At 38.0% G+C, this 21,324-nt stretch overlaps 1 protein-coding gene across 4 annotated transcripts in view; it reads left to right on the plus strand.

The window, feature by feature from the left end:
* Positions 1 to 21,324, plus strand: part of Dnah5 (dynein axonemal heavy chain 5) — a 283,494-nt gene that overhangs the window by 171,509 nt on the left and 90,661 nt on the right. For all 4 annotated transcript variants that reach the window (XM_046468300.2, XM_058570742.1, XM_058570743.1 and 1 more), the window contains 8 exons: positions 249 to 425; positions 964 to 1,159; positions 1,904 to 2,046; positions 3,497 to 3,631; positions 12,643 to 12,765; positions 12,941 to 13,154; positions 14,969 to 15,192; positions 19,722 to 19,920. In XM_046468300.2, the coding sequence (XP_046324256.1) occupies positions 249 to 425; positions 964 to 1,159; positions 1,904 to 2,046; positions 3,497 to 3,631; positions 12,643 to 12,765; positions 12,941 to 13,154; positions 14,969 to 15,192; positions 19,722 to 19,920 (1,411 nt within the window). The remainder of the gene's footprint in view (positions 1 to 248; positions 426 to 963; positions 1,160 to 1,903; positions 2,047 to 3,496; positions 3,632 to 12,642; positions 12,766 to 12,940; positions 13,155 to 14,968; positions 15,193 to 19,721; positions 19,921 to 21,324) is intronic.

Raw genomic sequence — 21,324 nt, forward strand, 5'->3', positions numbered from 1 at the left:
TTTCCTCTTCTGTAAAAGGGGCATAATAATAGCTCCTACCTCACAGAGTTGCATCGAAGATTAAATGAATTAATATGTGATAGTTTATAGCAAGACCTGGCACATCCTAAGTGCAGTATAGCTGTTGGATATTATTATTGCTAATATAATTGCTATTATTATGATTATTATTATTGACATTTGTCCCCAAGTGGTCATTTTCTGGTTGCTAATAGATTGCATTCATGTACTAATTTGTGAACTCACAGGGATTTCTTAAGCAACGCCCGCCTCAAGAAGCTCAAGTGCTGCGCCAGCTGTACGCGGAGTCTTTCTCAGAGCTGTACCGCTTCAGCATTCAGAACTTGGAGTACAAGATGGAGCTGCTGGAGGCCTTCGTGATCAGGCAGAGCGTGGACATGCTGCAGGGCCTGATCCCTCCGAAGGTGCGCTGTTCCACTACAGGGAGAATTTCTTTCCTACTGACTGAGCCACACTGTGTAGAGAACATGATATTTGAGTAGATTTGGTTACAGTGTGTGTGTGTGTGTGTGTGTGTGTGTGTGTGTGTGTTGGGGGGGGCTGTTTGAAATGTGGATCCGCCTATTTTGTATTTCCTTCCTTCCTCCCTTCCTCCCTTCCTTCTTTCTTTAATATCTCCACCTCCTCACTCCCCACAAAAAGCAAGCCATGGATTTACAATTTTGCTGCTGGTTGATAAAAGTCATCTAGTAAAATATCCCTAATTTATTAAAAAACAAAAAGCAACAACAACAACAACAAAACCAAAGAAACAACAACAAAAAAACAAAACCGGGTGTTCCTAAAGAAGTTCCTTATTTGTCGCCGGCTGTATTCATCTTTCCCTTGTTCTTGTCTTGGGGGAGGGAACACTGACCCTTTCCAGGTGCGCTGTTTTCACTGAGCCAAGTTTTGGTTTGACAACCGAGTGACCGAGTACCCGCGTGCTTCTTGCCTCCCCAGGAGCAGGGCGGGGAGCTGGACTCCGAGCACCTGGGCCGGCTGTTCGTGTTCGCGCTCATGTGGAGCGTGGGGGCCGCGCTGGAGCCGCACGCGCGCCGCAGGCTGGAGCTCTGGCTGCGCGCCCGGCCGCCCGCGCTGCCGCTGCCACCTGAGGGCCCCGGCGACGGCATGTTCGACTACTACGTGGCGCCGGATGGTGAGTTCCAGCTTATCAAGAGCAGCTTGCCAAATATTTTAAAAGCAGGAATGAAACCCTCCGCAGTAAAGTTAAGATGGAAAGGTTCATGTGCAAAGAAGGCGCATTATTGTTTCTCTTAAAAAAGGTTTGCTTAGTGTTCTAAATGCACATTTCCGCGCTGAACTTTTAATAAGGAAAATTGCAAAGATCTCCCAAGCAGATCCATTTCAACCATTCGCTCAGCATAATCAGCAATTTATGTCAAAATCACAAAGGCTGAAGAATGTTTCTTACTCAGTATGGGTGTTCATATTTACATATGTTTTAAGATTATTTACACATGCGTATATGTATAGATGAAGGACACATTTTTATACAATTATGTCTTTTATATGTATGTATATACATAGCATCCTAGGATCTTTTGCCTAATAAAAGCTAGTGAGATCTGACATTTTAAGATGATTAATGATTTCAGGCACATGCACTCTCTGATTTGTATTTCTACATACGGTTTTCTTGAAAACCTATGTATTTTGTAAAAGAGGGTTTTAAGATAGTTGCTAACATTACCACTTTGGTATAGTTCCATGGGAGTTTTGACTAAGCTAACTATTACTTGTATGATATCTCTGATCTTAATGATCTTTATCTTATGGGATATTTGGAAGATGTCCTCATGAGAGTTCAAGGGTGTCTGCTAATTTCAGGTAGGAGTTAAATTACTATTAGAAAAATGTGACCATTCTCTGTTCACCTCAGGTACCTGGATGCACTGGAACACACGTACCCAGGAATATGTGTATCCGTCTGATACTAACCCAGAGTATGGCTCCATCCTGGTGCCAAATGTTGACAACGTGAGGACTGACTTTCTAATTAAAACCATTGCTAAACAGGGCAAGGTATGGCTTTTCAACTTTTGTTTAAAAAAATAGTCCTAGTTCATAATTATTTTTCATGAAAATAGCATATTTTTAAAAGGTCCCTTGAAAACTTAAAGCATCCTTCATTTACTTTTTTTTTTTTTTTGGTTCCTTAGGACTGAACTCAGGGGCACTCAACCACTGAGCCACATCCCTGCTCTATTTTGTATTTTATTTAGGGACAGGGTCTCACTGAATTGCTTAGCACCTTGCCATTGCTGAGGCTGGCTTTGAACTCGAGATCCTCTTGCCTCAGTCTCCCAACCGCTGGGATTACAGGCATGCATTACCACTCCTGGCCTGAATTTACTTTTAGAATGGTTTCTTGTAGGGGTTCTGTGTTTGGGATTGGGGTCCTGATGACTTCATGGCCGTGGCATGCTTTGTGCCAGGAAAGTTTCTGTGCAAAGGCATAGGAATGCCCTCCATGCTAGAGTCTTATCAGCTTGGACCTTAATCTTAGGCACATAACTCCTGGGAATAAAGGAACTTGCTTGCTTGATAACTACAATGTTTCACCAAGCTCTGGTGCTCCTGGAATTGCCTGCCTAACAGTAACTTCAGACAATGGACCTTCTTGAGAACTTCACAAAGCTCCTGACATTGCATATTGTAACTGTGAAATGTAACTGCAGAATAAGTAACCTTCTGGAGACTCTAAACAACAATGTGGTTATGGTACTAATGACCTAATGTAAGCAATTGGCATAAATAAACTTGGACAAAGGGCCACTCTGCCACCTTCCCTGCCTCTGCACCTTGTCTCTCTGTCTCTTTTTTTATTATTATTTCTTTACAGTTTCTTTTACTGTTTAGAATAAATGAAAATATTGTATAAATGAGTGAACACTTTTTATTATTTCCCAGGACAATATTAGAGTTAAATAGTCCTAGTTCATAATCATTTCTCATGTATTAGTTGAGAGAAAGTGAATTTCGACTTACTTTTTTTCCAAAGAGAAATCCTTCCTTTTTGATTGTTGACCTTGGGGTTGCTGTAACAAAACAGCAAGGCCTGGGCGTCTTAGACAACAGCAGTTTTTCTCACTTTTCTGGAGACTGGAAGTGTGGGATCAAGGTGTTGGCAGGATTGGTTTCTCAGAGACCTCTCTCCTTGGCTTGCAGATGGCACTTTCTCTGTGTATTCCCATGACTTTCTGTGTGCATGTATCCACTGCTTTATGTGTCCACATGGCCTCTTCTTGTGAGGACACTCATTGGATTGGAGTAGGCCACTCTAACATCCTCATTTTGCCATGTCATCTGAGACATCTCTTGAGAGTCTCTATCTCCAGATATGGTCATATTCTGGGACATAGGAGATGAAGGCTTCTACATGTGAATTTTGAGGATTGGGGGGGGGACTAGATTCAACCCATAATCATCCTTTTATTTCCTTTCACTTCTTTCTCAACTCCTTTTGTTTTAGGCTGTACTATTAATTGGTGAACAAGGAACAGCCAAGACTGTCATAATCAAAGGATTTATGTCAAAATATGATCCTGAAAGTCACATGATCAAGAGTCTGAACTTTTCTTCTGCCACCACTCCACTGATGTTCCAGGTATTGGCTCTCTTGTATTACATCTGTAATGAGTTTTGGAGGCTCAGATCTGCTCTTTCTGCCTGTGCCCACTGAACCTCATCTGAATTTTCATCGCCATATATATCCCCTATATATGTCTTCCATCATCTCTATCATTCAATGCAATAAAACTATTCTCTAGCTAGATTGTAATATCTAATCTTACATTGTGGAGAAATAGAGTTTATATAATTTGCCATAGTCCTCAATACTGTTTATAATACCAATGTAGAAAAGCCTGTGAAAATGAAAAATCCCCAAACGAAGAATATGTCATTTATTCTTCCCACATAAACCTGCTTCCTCTCTCTAGAATCTGCTTTTCTAGGTTTATTACTATTTTTCTAGCCTTTAGATTCATAGACATCTTTGATGAATCTTTCTTGAATCCAAGGCTGTAAGTTTACCTGAAGAAATGCTTTACACAGTTCTTCATTTTTCTTCATGTTCCCTGTTCACCTCTACAAAATCTAATTCTCCATAATCCACCCCAGGGCATCAGCATGGAGGAATCCTGAGTTGTTTTGGTTCAAGTCTAATTCTCTTCCATTCTCCCAAACTCTGTTTCCTAAATTGATACTTTTGTTTTGTTATTACCTGACTTAACATCCTACCATGGTTTCCATAGTCAATTCCAACAAGGTATTTTAGAATTTTAGCAGATGAAATGTTATATATCATATTGTATATCATATATCATATCATATCATATCATATCATATCATATCATATCATAAGAGTGACAGAAACTGCTAGGACTGACCTGGGTTTGCATTGTCTGACTTTTTTTTTTTTTTAATTTTTATCCTGGTCTAAAATTGTATAAGATTTTATTGAAACTAAGGAGGAAGTTCTGAAAGTCAGCTTCTGCTTTAATCATTTGCAAACTATCACACATATTTTTGTAAGAATATTAATATGTTATCACAAAGACAGTCTTCACAAATTACACATAGAAAGGGAATATTTAGGGGAATCCAAACTTAAAGAACCTTGCTTTTGATGAACTTTGTTGTTCTTTAGTTACTGCAATGAAAATATCAGAGCAATGAAAATTGTTAAGGGCATGGCTAAATCATGACTTTCCATCACTTAATTCAATTGGTGACAGCAGAGTGCCAATACGCTGAGACCATTGATTAAATTTCTAAATTAGACTGTCAACTTCATCATACTCTTCTGCTGGAGATGGGAGTTTCCAGTACTGGCTAGCCTTCTATCAAATGAATACCATTTATACAGAGTCTCAGTGGGAAGGTCTGTTTGAAAGGTCAACCCTGAGTTATAGACTTGGCAGTGGTATTGTTGTGTTTGGGGAGCAGCACATTAAATTATCCTAGGCTGGCTAGGTGCTACCTAGTACATATTTTATTGATACTGCTTTACATTTAAAGAACTTTTGTTAGCTTTACTTTAGGACAATACTCTGTTTAAAGGCTATAATTGTAACCTTATTTAAGGATGAAGTTTTAAAAAATCAAAATGTGATCTTTTTCATCATGTAACGTAATTATTTAGCTATCAACACTTCTGAGACTGTAGTAAATCTTTAAGCCTACAAAATAAATTTGATAGCAACTATCCAGAGTTAGTGCAGACCTCAGGGGTTAAGGGCATAGTCTCTCCCAAGACTGCTCTACTGCAGACACCAGCCACAAGCTCAGGGGCTCACAGGCCACCCAGACTTCTGCCCAAGTATCTACTTGTTTGGTTGTCCCATGACACCTTCAGTGTTGATAATTTACTAGCATGACTTACAGAACTTAGGAAAGCACTATTCTTACAGTTTTTTTTTTGTTAAATATAAAGAATAAATGTCAATAGAGCCAAAGGAAAAGGTTTATAAGGCAAAGTTTAAGAAGGTCTCAAATGCAAGCCTTCCTTGTCCTCAGGATGCATTACCTTCTGGGCACATCATATATATCATCAACCATGAAAGAAGTTCACTAGAACTTCCTTGTCCTGAGTTTTTATTGGGGTCTCATTACGGGGGCATGCTTGATTGAATAACTGGCCCCATGACTGAGTTCAAATTTCAAGTCCCCTTCCCTCCCAGTTCAATTGACACGTGGCTTAAAATCCCAACCTTGTAATCCCATGGTTGGTCTGTTCAGCTCAAAATTTGAGGGCTTACATAGTTTTTTCACCGTGTGAGGAGTTTGTTTGAAGAACAAAGATATTCCTATTATTCAGCAAATTCCAAGGTTCTCTCCAAGGTTTGAAGATTCTTTCCCAGGAGCCAGAACAGCTGAAGTCTTTACCATAGGATGAGGCCTACTCACTGTGTTTTTGTGCCAACTCTGGTGTTACCACTATAAAGTAGGGAAGATTCGTGGTCTGCGTCCTCTTAGAAAATGCCACGTTATCCAGAGAACCTCTTTATTATTTGGCATACAAGTTAATAAACCATACAGTAAATTTCTAGGTGTGATTAGAGGGATAGTAAAGCAGGCTTTGCAAACAGAATCCATCTCATTAGGTTCCTTAGCACCTCAACCATGAAGACCCTGTCCCTCCGGTCCTGGGTGTTTGGTGGAGTAGGAGCACCACTCTTTCTTTTCCTGCTCAGAATCATCTCATCTGCTGTGCAGTGCCTGAGCCCATTCTGACTGCTGAGCTTCAAGCTCTCTATTAAGCAAGACTCATTAGTTTTAGAAAGCTTTCAATTAGCCAAACTGCTGTAATTAACTTTCTCTCTATAATTTTCAGTCATTCATACTAAACAGGGCTGATGGAGTAGAGAATTTGTCTCTGTCTCCCACTTATCTGGAGCTCAACCAGATGGAAATTGTAGATGAGAAAACAGATACTGTGGTCCCTCCTCGGTCACCATGGCAGCTAGCTGTCCAAGCAAGGACCCCTGTGTGTCACTTGCAAGGTTGTTTTCACTCTGTTTTTACCACAGTGTCGTTTTCACATCTATTTTCCATGGGAGAGCTGTGTGTGCCTCTTTGTTCAATTTACTTCCACTGTCTCAGATTAATAATAGCCACGTTATTCTCTGTCATTATTAAAAGTGTCTTGTTAGGACAAAAAACAAAACAAGAAAAACCAAAATACAAAACAAAGAAAAACAACAAACTATAGTCACCCTGAATTCCCTTTTGCCTAAGATAATTTATTTTTATTTTTAATTTTTTTAAAGAGAGAGATGACTCTTTTTTTTTTGGCAAAACTAATATTGTTTTAATTATTTGTTTTCTATTTTTGAAAGTAAGTCGTAGGTACCTTTAGAAATTTAAACAACACAGAAAAGTAAAATAATGAAAGTGAAAGTTACTCAAGAGAATTTCTGAGAAGACTGATTTCTTCTGAAAACTAACCTAACATCTTGAATACAACAACCAGCTTACAAATGGTTGCATAGCCATGCATTTTGAGTTTTTAAAAATGAGACTCATAGAGCCTGGAAGAAAATTCCAGGTTTTTTTTTTCCTGGAATTAGAACCATTCTTTCAAAGGATATTTTATGCAGAGTATTAATCTATAAGCAGGTAACCATGGATTGGCTTTGGTGAAACTGGTGCTGGGCTCCTAAAGCCCCTTTCAATATCTTTGCTTCCTGCAGGGGTCCCTATGGTTATAGGAATCCTTTTGGCTCTTCAGAGCACAATTTGAAGACTAGATTGCAGAGGAGAATCCTAACAGATAATATGTGAAAGTATTTTTTCATGGTAAAGCTCTCTTAAAACGTCAGTGTTACTGTTCCTATTAATGCACTGCGGCAGGGAGAGTCAGGTACTCTCTGAATTCAGTCACTGGCTGGTGGGGGAAACGAAGCCAAAAACCAGGTCCCCATTTGCTCTGCTGTGTTTTCCCTGGGGCCTGCTCCCAGGGGCTGTTCTCTATCCATGTTAATCTCCAAAAGGCTGTCTTGCCACTTAATGTACTTATTTTAAGCTTCTGGCCATGCATTAAGATTTTCTTATATTATTTTTTTTTAAGTCAGATCTTACATTTCAAAATCACTATTGAGCATTTTAAACTTTACTAATGTAAGGTGGTTTTCATTTGGTTTCAGTGAGTTACAATAAAACCGGAAGTTATTATTTAGGTAGTAGATTCTTAAATAAAGAGCAGAATCTCCCCATTTTTATCCTTTAGCTAATGTACATACATGGAAACCTAAAATTAAGTATGCTTTATATTTCACTTTAATTGTATATAATATTTATGAAAAATGACTTAGGTGCTTGTATATAGAGTTTCACATAGCAATAATAAAATGCCTTTATTTTTTTTTGTAATGTATCAAGCTCACCAAGACCTTTCTCATATATCATTTCTGTATAATGCTCTGTTGTATGTACCTGTACATGTCTGAATGATTTACATAGCTTTATATACACTGTTTCTTCTGGGCTCTGATTCAGAAATATCATGAAACATGAAATCATGAAGCTAATAAGAGGGAGAAGCAGTTTAACCTTTTGATTTCCCAACTTTAGACCCAGGCAGAGCTGCTAGGAAAGGCCACCAGGTTGTGCAGGTGTTGTGCTGTGCCCTGCTTGGAGACAGTGTGTGAGTGGTGAGTCCAGGAGCCTGGGCAGAGCACAGTCTCTTCAACTGTGAGAGGCTCTGCCCACACCCCTCACAGGGTCGTGCTTTCCCCAGTGTCTGGTTAGGGGAATAGACTCATGTGCAAGCTTAACTGATGGGCCATGTGCCTCATCTTCTGAGGACCATAAAGCCCAGAGGAGAATGGTATTTATTTCTTTAGAGGATCATAGAAATGAGGTCAGTGAAAGAGCTGGCAATTGTTTTATGGGAGTTTTATGAATTTTTAAGAATTATAAAGACTGAATAGTCTATTAAGAAATTAATTCAGAAAACTGAATTGGTTCTAGGTTTTGAACTCCTAGCTTTGAGCAAAAGATGGGAACTTTCCTCACTTCCATTCGTAAAGCTACTTGGCTTTTTAACTGCCTAGTTTTTACTTCTTAAAATGCCACCATCCCAGTTGGGGGTGGTGTTGGTACCCCATGTATGTGGAGACAGACAAGGAGAGCAGAACCTCGTTTAGTCTCTAGATTGCGTGAGGTGATGCTGTGCTGGCCATGATTCTTCAGGTTCACGGAAGCGTAGATTGACCATAGTCCAGTCTTCTGTTATAAATTTCAATTTTTAAAATATCAAAAGCTGGGTTGAAGGAAGTGATGGGGAAGTACGTTCATCTACGACAATATTTCACAAAGTGTGTTTGGCTGATGCTCATCCTAAGAGGTTTTTCTGGTTGAGGAATGGCTACTGTAGGCATGCATAGTGAGGTTCCCAGAATGAACACTGTAAACAAGCCTAGGGGGTGAGCACCATTTCATGGTGTGCATTTTATTTTTAACTGAGTAGAAATCAATTAAGACCTAGAGGGACCAGTACAAAGAGATGAGGAAGGACTCCCTAGAAACAAGACTGGAGAGGTAAGCCACTGGCATCTGGTGTTCCTTCAGAGTCAAGAATGGGAAACCCCGGGAGGGTTCCAGTGTCCTTTAGGAAGTTTATTCTGGCTGCAGAGTGGAGAACAAGTTGGCAGGGAGATGGCAGCACTCAGAACTGAGAGGAATCCATTGCAGTGATTCCTCAAGAGGGAGGTTGGCCTGGACCAAGGTAATAGAAGAGGGAGCACAAATAGAACACAGCTGCTATTGCTTTGGATTAGGAAGTGGAACAGATGGGACTTGTGGTTGGTTGAGTGGATGTTGTTGGAGGAGAAGCCAGGAAAGAAAGAAAAGTCTAAGAGGACTCTGGGCTCCTTGTGTTTATTTACTATGGATCAAATATTTATGATATGCACATAGTACCAGACACCTCTAGGCCCTGCGGCTGTGAGAGAGTAAGATAGAAAAATAGTAATCAAATAAACAAATGTACTTACTTGGTTTTGTTAACTGCATATTGGTTCATACTGCCAAAACAGTGCATCAAAGAGACTGGGAAGAATGTGGGTAGTAGAATACTATGAAGGTCCTCGGTAATTATTTAGATGGATTGTATTAGTCTGTGTCATTATAATGAAATACCTGAGGCAATGAAATTATTATTATTATTATTATTATTATTATTTTAAACTAGTGGTTCTGGAGGTGCCAGTACAAGATTGGGTGGCCCCATGCTTTGGGTTTTTGGTTATAGTATGTGAGGAAACAGACTACTTATATCATGACTTAGCAAGTAGATAGAGACTGAGAAACCGAGGTCCCCAAATTCCCTCCAAGGGCCCAGTGACTATGGCATATGGGCCTCCCACTAGGCTCCACCCCTTAAGCTTCCACAGCATGTCCCCACAGTGTCACTGTGAGCCAAGCATTTGACATATGGAACATTGGGAAATACTACCCATTTTCAAATCATAACAATGATTTATTTGGGGAGGCAGAAAATTCTAGATAACGTTATAAGTTGCATGATATAGATATCTTGTCTAACTTAGCTGGTAATAGGGATGACAATTTTAAGAGGCTTTCTGTGAGAAAGACACATAATTGAAAAAAGTTTGGACAGAAGGAGATACTTTGAAAACCAACATCAACATCATAACTTTGAAAATCAACATCAACATCATACTAGAAGGAACTTAGCAATGTTACATGTGGAATGTTTGGACTGGACACCTGGGCGGTTGGTGCCAACCTGAGCTGAGCAACCTGGAGGTGCAGATGTGGTAGGTAAGAGGAGTTCACATTTGGAGGTGCTGATTTTTGTCATTCTATGGGACAGCCAAGTTGGGAAGTCCATTTGGAGCTACCAGTCCAACCATACAATATTCTGAACACCTCCATTAGAACACGTAATCATGTGTTTCAGGCCTTCAAGAGGTCTCACCAGACCTCAGAGTTCATTAGGTAATCACAGAATGGACAACAATTCCCAAAACAGAAAGAAGCTGCAACTTCTAGTCTCACAAGCTACTCCACTTTTCTCTTGCTTTTATTTTTGTTAGGTTTTCTCTCTCTCTTTAAAATTTTTTTTTATTTTTTAGTTGTAGTTGGACACAATACCTTTATTTAATTTATTTATTATTAAGTGGTGCTCAGGACTGAACCCAGGGCCTTGCACGTGCTAGGCAAGTGCTCTACCGCTGAGCCGAAACCCCAGCCCCATTGTTAGGTTTTCTCTTTATATACAAAGAGATATCCTGTGTGTGTGTGTGTGTGTGTGTGTGTGTGTGTGAATACATCTTACTAGTCATTTCCTGTCATTTCAAAGGAATTAGGATCATAATAAAGGGGAAGAAAGTATGCCAGTATGAGGGTATTACTCTGTATTTTCCTAATTATTGTACCTGTGGCTTTTTAGCTCACAGGGGGCACCTGCAAGACAAAAATCTTCACATGCCAGAGAGTTCTCATTAATAGACATGGAAATGCCTGGAAGGCTCTGGTTTGCCATAGGAGGTTGTCAGGAGATTATTAATTGCCTTATGCATTTAAATTCATTGAAAAACAGAGCTAAATTTAGCTGAGTACATTAAACAGTGTGTTTCTATGTCAGGGGAATATGAAATTCTTTTTGCTATTGTGCTATTTCATGGGAGATTTGTTTTGTAATTGAATGAGTTGTGATATATTTACATATCTTTCTATTAAAAATGATGAAAAATGTTCACAGCTCTTGCTATTATTCATTAAAATAATGGTGGAAGCTTACAATTTGCTATTACTGTGAAGATTCCCAAAGATAGATATAGAGGGATTTGCTTATATCTTGGTGAATTTTGTGGTCGTATCTTGTTACAAGTCATTTTTAACTGGTTTATTCTTTATCATGAAATAAAACTTTTGGATAGGAGTGGAAAAATTCACTTCATCTCAATATACCACTGCTTCCTCCTCTATTTCTATATCATCTCTAACCTGATTTAAAACCATGCGTGAGGGCTGCGGTTGTGGCTCAGTGATAGAGCACTTGCCTAGCATGTTGAGGCACTGGGTTCGATCCTCAGCACACACACATAAATATATAAAATAAAGGCCCATTGACAATTAAAAAATATTTAAAAGAACATTAAAAATGCATGAGTAGATTTCACAGTGGTAAGAATGACATAAGGGTTTTAAGATTTTGAGCTTCTAGAGTCTGAGAACTTTGATGTCCTTTCTGTTCTCTTTTCTGTGCTGGACTCTGATTACTCAGTTAATATATTCTGATTGATTTCCAGACTACGTTGTAGTACCATGGAAGTGAAAATATAAAAGTCTGAGGTCCTTCTCCTACAAACTAGTTACCCCTTCACATGTCCCTTTCATTCAGTTTTAATTCTTTCCCACATTGCTTCTTATAGAGCACAGAGCACTCTCCTTCCTTATCATAGATTAGCAAGGAGAGGGCTTTGTGCTCCATGTTGGGTTGGGGCGTGAGAAGTGATACAATGTCATTGCCTCTGCCCCAGAGCAGTGGATCTGTGTCATTTCTGGCTACATGCAGAAGCCAATTGGTTCCTTCTCAGTGAAGAGAGCAGGCTTCTGGCCATGACAGGCTGTGTAGTTCTGTTTAACAGTATCTCTAATTATGGGGGAACTTTTTGCAGGACTGTGGCCTTCGAGTAATGGGGGTTACATGTCATTAACATAGGTATAGTAAGAGAAAAATAAATCCTTATAAATGGAAAGAAGACGGTTGGGGTTGTAGCTCAGTGGTAGTGAACTTGCCCCACATGTGTGAGAGACCCTGGGTTCTCTTCTCAGCACTGCATATAAATAAATAAAATAAAGATCTATTGACAAATAAAAAAATAAATAAATGGATAGAAGAATCTCATCTCATTCAAAATTTATATTGATTAGTATTTACTTACTCTTTAAACCAGGTTTCCAAAGGTTGTGAACATTATGCCAAATAATTTAGATACTTTAAGACTTGTTTGACAATATTAATGGGGAAATTTTGACTTTTTCTAAGTAATTTCTGACATTTCAAAGGTTTTCAGGTTTTGGTAATTGGCCATGTCTCAGGGAGACTCTCACAGATGCTTCTGCTGGCTTTCTTGTTGACAGAGGACCATAGAGAGCTATGTGGACAAACGCATGGGTACCACGTATGGCCCTCCTGCGGGAAAGAAGATGACTATTTTCATCGATGATGTGAATATGCCAATAATCAATGAGTGGGGAGATCAGGTATATGGATCCTATTGTGCATTTTGTTTCTTTAATTCAGCACTATTCTTTATTCTTGGATGAGTAAGTGTTTTTCTTCCTTTTCAACATGCAATTCCTGAGTTCCAGTAAACTCCATCCTTTGGAAAAAGTCAAGGAGCTGAGACATTTTAATATTGAAAGTTGTCTCTTTTAGGTTACTAATGAGATAGTACGTCAGCTAATGGAACAAAATGGATTTTATAACTTAGAGAAGCCTGGGGAATTTACCAGTATTGCAGACGTCCAGTTCTTGGCAGCCATGATCCATCCTGGGGGTGGACGCAATGATATACCCCAGAGACTCAAGAGGCAGTTCTCCATATTCAACTGCACGCTGCCCTCGGAGGCGTCCATGGACAAGATCTTTGGTAAAATGAGTGTCAGTGGGTCCTGGGGAGGGAGGATTATGTTTCTATAAGAAAATATGCACCCAGGGAGGTGGCACTGGGTGAATCTTTGCTATAGAGCCCAACCACTTTCCGGTCATGTTTTGTTTTTTCACATTTGTTATAGATATGTTTAAAAGTCAAGGAGCTGGGATATTTTAATATTGAAAGTTGTCTTTTTTTAGGCTACTAATGAGAAAGTATGACAGCTAATGGAACAAAATAGATTCTGTAACTTAGAGAAGCCTTATAGATATGTACTGAACTGGATGCCTCAGGAGATCTTTTCTATTTGGTTTATTTATTTTTTATTTTTAACTTAACTGTTGCCAGCTTCTTAAGCAAGGAGTGAAACATTAAAAGAACATGGAGATGAGATGGTTTCCTTCTGAAAGGCCTGGCTGTTGTAATTCCATATTAACTGTACTTGTGGCTGATACTTTAACCAATCCAGTTTGCCAAAATAAATAATGATACACAGAGCAGTAAGAGCCCTAGTCTGATCATCAGAGAAAATGGCAGAGTTATAATCAATTATTACTTAAATATGTAGTGCTTCAGAGATAATTTAATTGAGGAACCACTAGCCCAATACATATCCAAACACATTTAACTGAGTAATGAAAACACATTTGTGACTGATTTTGGAATTATTCTTTACAGAAAAAGGGTGTAAAGATCTAAACACCTCCCCATTAGGTATTAATTTACGATTTCTGAAACTGCTGTTGAGAAAAAACTCATTAAGATCATCCTAATTAATTTCCGGCAGAGTGAAATGTCATGTTAGCACCCCAGGCTATAGACTGTGGCAGTGTGCTGCCTTCATTCACAGCAGTGAGCAAGGTTTGGAAACCAAATGATATCTGAATTATCTGAATTTGGGAAAAGTAGAGTAGATTAGGAAGTATGACTGCTATCACTTTTAATTATTCTTTATTGCCTGGAAAATTTTCACATAAAGTCAGTTGATACATTTTATAATGCAAGGGAACAATAGGATGGAGACGTCTTAGAGGACTTATGGAGATGTTTTTATAAATCTTTTTTTTAAAAAAAATTAATTAATTATTTTTTATTTTTTTATTAGTTACACATGACAGTACAATGATCTTGACAATTCATACATTAGAATCAAATGGGGTATAATTTCTCATTTTTCTGATTGTACAGGTTGCAGAATCACATTGGTCATGCAGTCACCTATATACATACAGCCATAATAATGTCTATTTTATTCTGCTGCCCTTCCTATCCCCCTTCCCCTCCCCTCCCCTCCTATCACATCTCTCTACCCAATCTATTGTGACACACCTCTTTTTTTTTCTCCTCACAACATCATACATGTATTCTGTATAACGATGAGGGTCTCTTTCCATCTTCCTATTTATCATTGTCACTTATTTAATAATGTTGAATTAGCACAGCCAGAGGTTTCAGCAGTCCGTCTGCCTGCCTGCCTTCTCTCCTCCTTCCTTCTGTGCTGGTGATCAAGCTCAGGGTCCCGTATTTGCTTTGCAAATGCTCTACCCTTGAGCTACATCCCCAGCCCCTCAGCAGTATTTATTGATCAACTCTTCAGTATTTTGAATGCTGACTGACTTAAACCTGTATTTGTGTGTGTGTGTGTGTGTGTGTATTTTAAAAAGCAACAGATCAACAATTAACATCTTCTTTAATATACAGGCATCTATTAAAGTGCATCATGATATTTGTGCAAAACTACATTATAGTGTTTTTCATTTTAATTGGGTTTCTTTAAATGATCTGTCAAAACATTATGATTTCCCTTTCAGGAGTGATTGGGGTAGGCCACTACTGCACCCAGAGGGGTTTCTCAGAGGAAGTGAGAGATTCAGTGATGAAACTGGTGCCCCTGACACGTCGACTGTGGCAAATGACCAAGGTTAAAATGCTCCCCACTCCAGCCAAATTCCATTATGTGTTTAACCTCCGAGATCTTTCTAGGATCTGGCAAGGAATGCTCAACACTACTTCAGAGGTCATTAGAGAACCAGCTGTAAGTGACACTGAAGAAAGGAAAGCATAACACTGCTATTTATCGTACATCCTAAATATGTTTATTAATTTAATTTGTATGAAAATATTTTGGATCATTTAGCATGCATATTCATTTCTTCACTGTTTTTCAACTAACATGAATAAGGAAAAAGGTAAATATGTCAGAAAACTTCAGTTAAAAGTTCCAACTAATTAGGTTTGTGTTTATGGAAATAGTATACACGATTGTTTTCTGGTGATTGAAATAAAAGAAACAATTGAATTTTTTCCCATCCTAAGTCTTTTTTTTTAAACTACATAATGGAAATAATCATTATTGATTTTACCCTATAACAGTCTTCATATTTTAAGCTTGACATTTTAACTTTAAAAAGTAATTATCCTTATAAATAAACATTCAGAGTGAAAAGAAACCATTTTGTTGTTAATCACCCATGAGCTTTCCTCCTTGTAATAGATGTACTAAAAGAACTGTGCATGTTGGTAAAATTGAAAATAGGCAGCAGAGTTGAAAATTCATTTAATACAAAAATGAGTGTATGTACATGCACTTGAATCTGACGGTTCCCAGTGCTATAGGGCTTTCCTTCAAACTAAGAGCGCTACGTAAAAATCCTGTGTGCTTTTTCCCCAAAGTGAGGCTCTGTCCACAGGCAAAGGCAGGGTTGGACTCTCTTCCAGCCTTTCTGGAGCCAAGGAAGTAAATTAAGTAAGTGGGATTTAGGGGACTCCCCTCCATAAATACAGAGTCGAATTATCGAAAATACTATCATTAAGCACTCTGTGTTGACTGTTAAAAAAAACTCTCAATTCTGTCCCAGATGCTTGCAAATAGGTAATCACACTTGCTAACTCTTGAAGACTAGATATTTTTTGGGAAAACTCATAATCCTTTCAACAAGAGAATTGAGAGTCAGTTTAGCAACAGTGAACATGTTGATTTTTTTTCCCCCATAGTTATAGACAAGTTAATGGAGTTGTGGAATGCAGTTCCACAAGGACTGCTGTATCTGATAACCATTTTTGGTGCTTATTTTCAGTCAGCTAAAACAATTTCAGCAATTGGTATTGTGAACTTTTGTCTTAACTGCATCACTGAATATAATTTAATAGACTTTGTTCTGCTAACCAAATAGCATTTTATCATTATTGATAAAACCTTCTAATCTGCAAAATGTTACCAAGGTAAATAATATCCACTAGTCTTTTTTTTTTGGTACCTGGAATTGAACTCAGGGACATTCAACCACTGAGCCACATCCCCAGCCCTATTTTGTATTTTATTTAGAGACAGGGTCTTACTGAGTTGCTTGGTGCCTTGCCATTGCTGAGGCTGGCTTTGAACTTGAGATCCTCCTATCTCAGCCTCCTTGGCCACTGGGATCACAGTATGTTCCACCGTGCCTGGCTCTACTAGTCTTTTAAATCAAATAATGAGCATACACAAATATTTGTTATTTTTCGCTAGGGATGGAAAACTTGTACAACTAATTTCTTCAACTTTCAATTAACTTTGGGGCCCTGGATTATCTGTATTAGGTGATTCCTTTGTTCAGATAACCCAGATTTTCTGCAACAAATTTTCTTCACTTGTGTTAACTAAATGTGCCATTGTAATAGGTCAGTTGTACACAAGAAAATTGTTCATAAATTGTATTTTATACTGTATTTTGGCCACATGAATGAAGGTATCTTATCCCAAAGACTAATTTATCATAAACTTAAGCCCTCTTCATTGTGTATCAGTTTGTTGGTTGATCAGAGTGATTTGTAATACTTTTGTATAGGGATGTTTTCTTTTTAACTTAGAGACTACAAAAGTATAAACTCTGCTTTCCGTTTATCGTACCTGAATGAGAGTAATTTGAAGTGAAATAGTCATATCTTAACGGGATTCAGTTTAATTTTGTTGCATAGGGATTTCCAGTTTTCCCAGCACCATTTGTTGAAGATGCTATCCTTCCTCCATTGCATGCTTTTAGCCCTTTTATCAAATATAAGATAGTTGTAGTTTTGTGGATTGGTTTCTGTGTTCTCTATTCTGTACCATTGGTCCACCCGCCTGTTTTGGTACCAGTACCATGCTGTTTTTGTTACTATTGCTCTGTAGTATAGTTTGAAGTCTGGTATCGCTATACCGCCTGATTCACACTTCCTGCTTAGCATTGTTTTTGCTATTCTGGGTCTTTTATTTTTCCATATGAATTTCATGATTGCTTTCTCTATTTCTACAAGAAATGCCTTTGGGATTTTGATTGGCATTGCATTAAACCTATAGAGAACTTTTGGTAATATCGCCATTTTGATGATGTTAGTTCTGCCTATCCATGAACAGGGTATATTTTTCCATCTTCTAAGATCTTCTTCTATTTCTCTCTTTAGGGTTCTGTAGTTTTCATTGTATAAGTCTTTCACCTCTTTTGTTAGGTTGATTCCCAAGTATTTTATTTTTTTTGAAGATATTGTGAATGGAGTGGTTGTCCTCATTTCCATTTCAGAGGATTTGTCGCTGATATACAGGAATGCCTTTGATTTATGCGGGTTGATTTTATATCCTGCCACTTTGCTGAATTCATTTATTAGCTCTAATAGTTTCTTTGTAGAGCCTTTTGGGTCTGCTAGGTATAGAATCATATCATCTGCAAATAGTGATAATTTAAGTTCTTCTTTTCCTATTTTGATGCCTTTAATTTCTTTCGTCTGTCTAATTGCTCTGGCCAGTGTTTCGAGAACTATGTTGAACAGAAGTGGTGAGAGAGGGCATCCCTGTCTTGTTCCAGATTTTAGAGGGAATGCCTTCAATTTTTCTCCATTCAGAATGATGCTAGCCTGAGGCTTAGCATAGATTGCTTTTACAGTATTGAGGTATGTTCCTGTTATCCCTAGTTTTTCTAGAGTTTTGAACATAAAGGGATGCTGTACTTTGTCGAATGCTTTTTCCGCATCTATCGAGATGATCATATGGTTCTTATTTTTAAGTCTACTGATGTGGTGAATAACATTTATTGATTTCCGTATATTGAACCAGCCTTGCATCCCAGGGATGAATCCTACTTGATCATGGTGCACAATTTTTTTGATATGTTTTTGTATCCGATTCGCCAGAATTTTATTGAGGATTTTTGCATCTAGGTTCATTAGAGATATTGGTCTGAAGTTTTCTTTCTTTGAAGTGTCTTTGTCTGGTTTAGGTATCAGGGTGATGTTGGCCTCGTAGAATGAATTTGGAAGTTCTCCCTCTTTTTCTATTTCCTGAAGTAGCTTGAAAAGTATTGGTATTAGTTCCTCTTTAAAGGTTTTGTAAAATTCAGCTGTATACCCATCCGGTCCTGGGCTTTTCTTAGTTGGTAGTCTTTTGATGGTTTCTTCTATTTCCTCAATTGATATTGATCTGTTTAGGTTGTCTATATCCTCCTGACTCAATCTGGGCAGATCATATGACTTCAGAAATTTATCGATGCCTTCACTATCTTCTAATTTGTTGGAGTATAAGGATTCAAAATAATTTTTGATTATCTTCTGTATTTCTGAAGTGTCTGTTGTGATATTGCCTTTTTCATCCCGTATGCTAGTAATTTGAGTTCTCTCTCTTCTTCTCTTCGCTAGCATCGCTAAGGGTCTGTCGATTTTGTTTATTTTTTCAAAGAACCAACTTTTAGTTTTGTCAATTTTTTCAATTGTTTCTTTTGTTTCGATTTCATTAATTTCAGCTCTGATTTTAATTATTTCTTGCCTTCTACTTCTTTTGCTGTTGTTTTGCTCTTCTTTTTCTAGGATTTTGAGATGAAGCATGAGATCATTTATTTGTTGGTTTTTTCTTTTTTTAAGGAATGAACTCCAAGCAATGAATTTTCCTCTTAGAACTGCTTTCAATGTGTCCCACAGATTCCGATATGTTGTGTCTGTGTTTTCATTAATCTCTAAGAATTTTTTAATTTCCTCCTTGATGTCTTCTATAACCCATTGATCATTCAGTAACCTATTGTTCATTCTCCAAGTGATGTATGCTTTTTCCTTCCTTCTTTTATCGTTGATTTTCAGTTTCATTCCATTATGGTCAGATAGGATGCATGGTATTATCTCTACTCCTTTATATTGTCTAAGCGTTGCCCTGTGACATAATATATGATCTATTTTTGAGAAGGATCCATGTGCTGCTGAGAAAAAAGTGTAACTGCTTGATGTTGGGTGGTATATTCTATATATGTCAATTAAGTCTAGGTTATTAATTGTGTTATTGAGTTCTATAGTTTCCTTATTCAACTTTTGTTTGGAAGATCTGTCCAGTGGCGAGAGAGGTGTGTTGAAGTCTCCCATGATTATTGTATGGTGGTCTATTAGACTCTTGAACTTGAGAAGAGTTTGTTTGATGAACATAGCTGCACCATTGTTTGGGGCATATATACCTAACTTTTTAAAGTGTTGCATCTTAAATCAAGAAAAGATTTCGCTCTGCATTGTATCTCAACTTGAATTCCCTGGTATGGCCTGGTAGGGACATGACACGTCTTGATCATGCCTCAACAGGAGCTGTTCAAGCTGTGGAAGCACGAATGTAAACGTGTGATAGCGGATCGTTTCACCGTGTCTGATGATGTGACCTGGTTTGATAAGACTTTAGCAAGTTTGGTAGAGGAGGAGTTTGGCGAAGAGGAAAAACTCTTGGTGGATTATGGAATCGATGCTTATTTTGTGGATTTCTTAAGGGATGCACTGGAAGCTACAGGTAAACTGTTGAAGCAGAGTTTGAAAATCCTCCCAAAGGTTTCTTTAGATCTTTAGGGAGATCTTAAGACAGAAGGTTCCATTTAGAGAGGTTAATTTTCTGCCTGGCAAATTATGGAAACAAGCCAGGGGCCTAGTAGGTCAATATAGAGTGAATGGATAAATGCATAATTTTGGAGTTCAAAGATGAACTATTTATGCTCTTTCTCTTGAATATTAAGGTACAGAGGGAAGGCAAGATAGGGTGGAAGAAAGTGCCCAGCACTAGTAGGAGTCTGTCTGAGGGAGATTCAAGGATGATTAAACACATTGTAACCAGGCATTTCTGAACCTCAAACCTTGTTTTCCTCATTTATAAAAATAGGAATATAAATATGGGGCTCTTGGACATTGTGGGGAACAACATACATTATCTGTAGAGTAGTGTGAGCATCTTTGGCCCATAGGTACTGTCAAATGAAAGGTAGCAAAAATGAAGATAATTATTTACTCAAGCCATCTGAATGTTGAAACTAAAAAGGAAAATCTCAAATTACGTGAGAAAGCATTGAGTGTAGTTGGAAAGAGACAGTGATGTGAAGGGAAGCTTTTGAGCCTATGGTTCCATGAAAAGAGGAGACAGAGTACATTTCTCATGAAAAGAGGCTGTGCTCCGATTGGTTTGCTTCAGAAATAACCAGGCTCATGAAGAATATTATTCTTTCATTAAATAACCTCTTCTAATACTGAGGATAGATTTTACGTTAATGTGCATATTTAAAAAGGCATGTTCAAAAAGCTGCTGTTTATGCCTTCTAAACGATGGGAAACCATGGGGCAGTCCCTGTATGCGTGACCTGTCAAAAGTTTTCAAGGGATAATTGCAGAAGGTTCATTGCTGGGCTATGCAGTTGGAAAGAAGTGAATACATTTTATTTTAAATCAGGTTATTCACATAAAAATCCTGTAAGGGGATTTTACTAGACAGTTAACATTTATTTTGTATTTATTGTATTTATTTGTTTGAGTTACCTGATTTTCTCTATTTCAGACAGGTAAATAATTAGATTATGGTTTTCAAGGAGCAAGAGCAACTGCTGTGTCTTTGGGGTGGGGTGGGGTCCAGAGGCAAACAAAACCTTTTGTGACTTCAGAGCACTTCATTTCTCAAAGCTTTCTGATTATTTATGTGAGAATTGTCACTATTGAAATTTAGCTATTTGTAGCTCAGCCTTTTCTCTCATACCCTAAAATGCCCTTCTATCTTTACCATTAAATTTACCATTAACTGAAATTTCTAAATCATACAAATTCCCCGAGCAAATGCCATGACCTTTTCCTTTTTATTCTTATTTTAAAAATTATGTAATTCTTGACCTCCCTTGAGATTTTGATGTTAAGTCCCTATTTTTTTCACTTTCATTTT

Source organism: Marmota monax, unplaced genomic scaffold (genome assembly GCF_021218885.2).
Source record: "Marmota monax isolate L192 unplaced genomic scaffold, Marmota_monax_Labrador192_F-V1.1 WCK01_AAM20220418_F8-fsc00120, whole genome shotgun sequence".
Classification (NCBI taxonomy): domain Eukaryota; kingdom Metazoa; phylum Chordata; class Mammalia; order Rodentia; family Sciuridae; genus Marmota; species Marmota monax.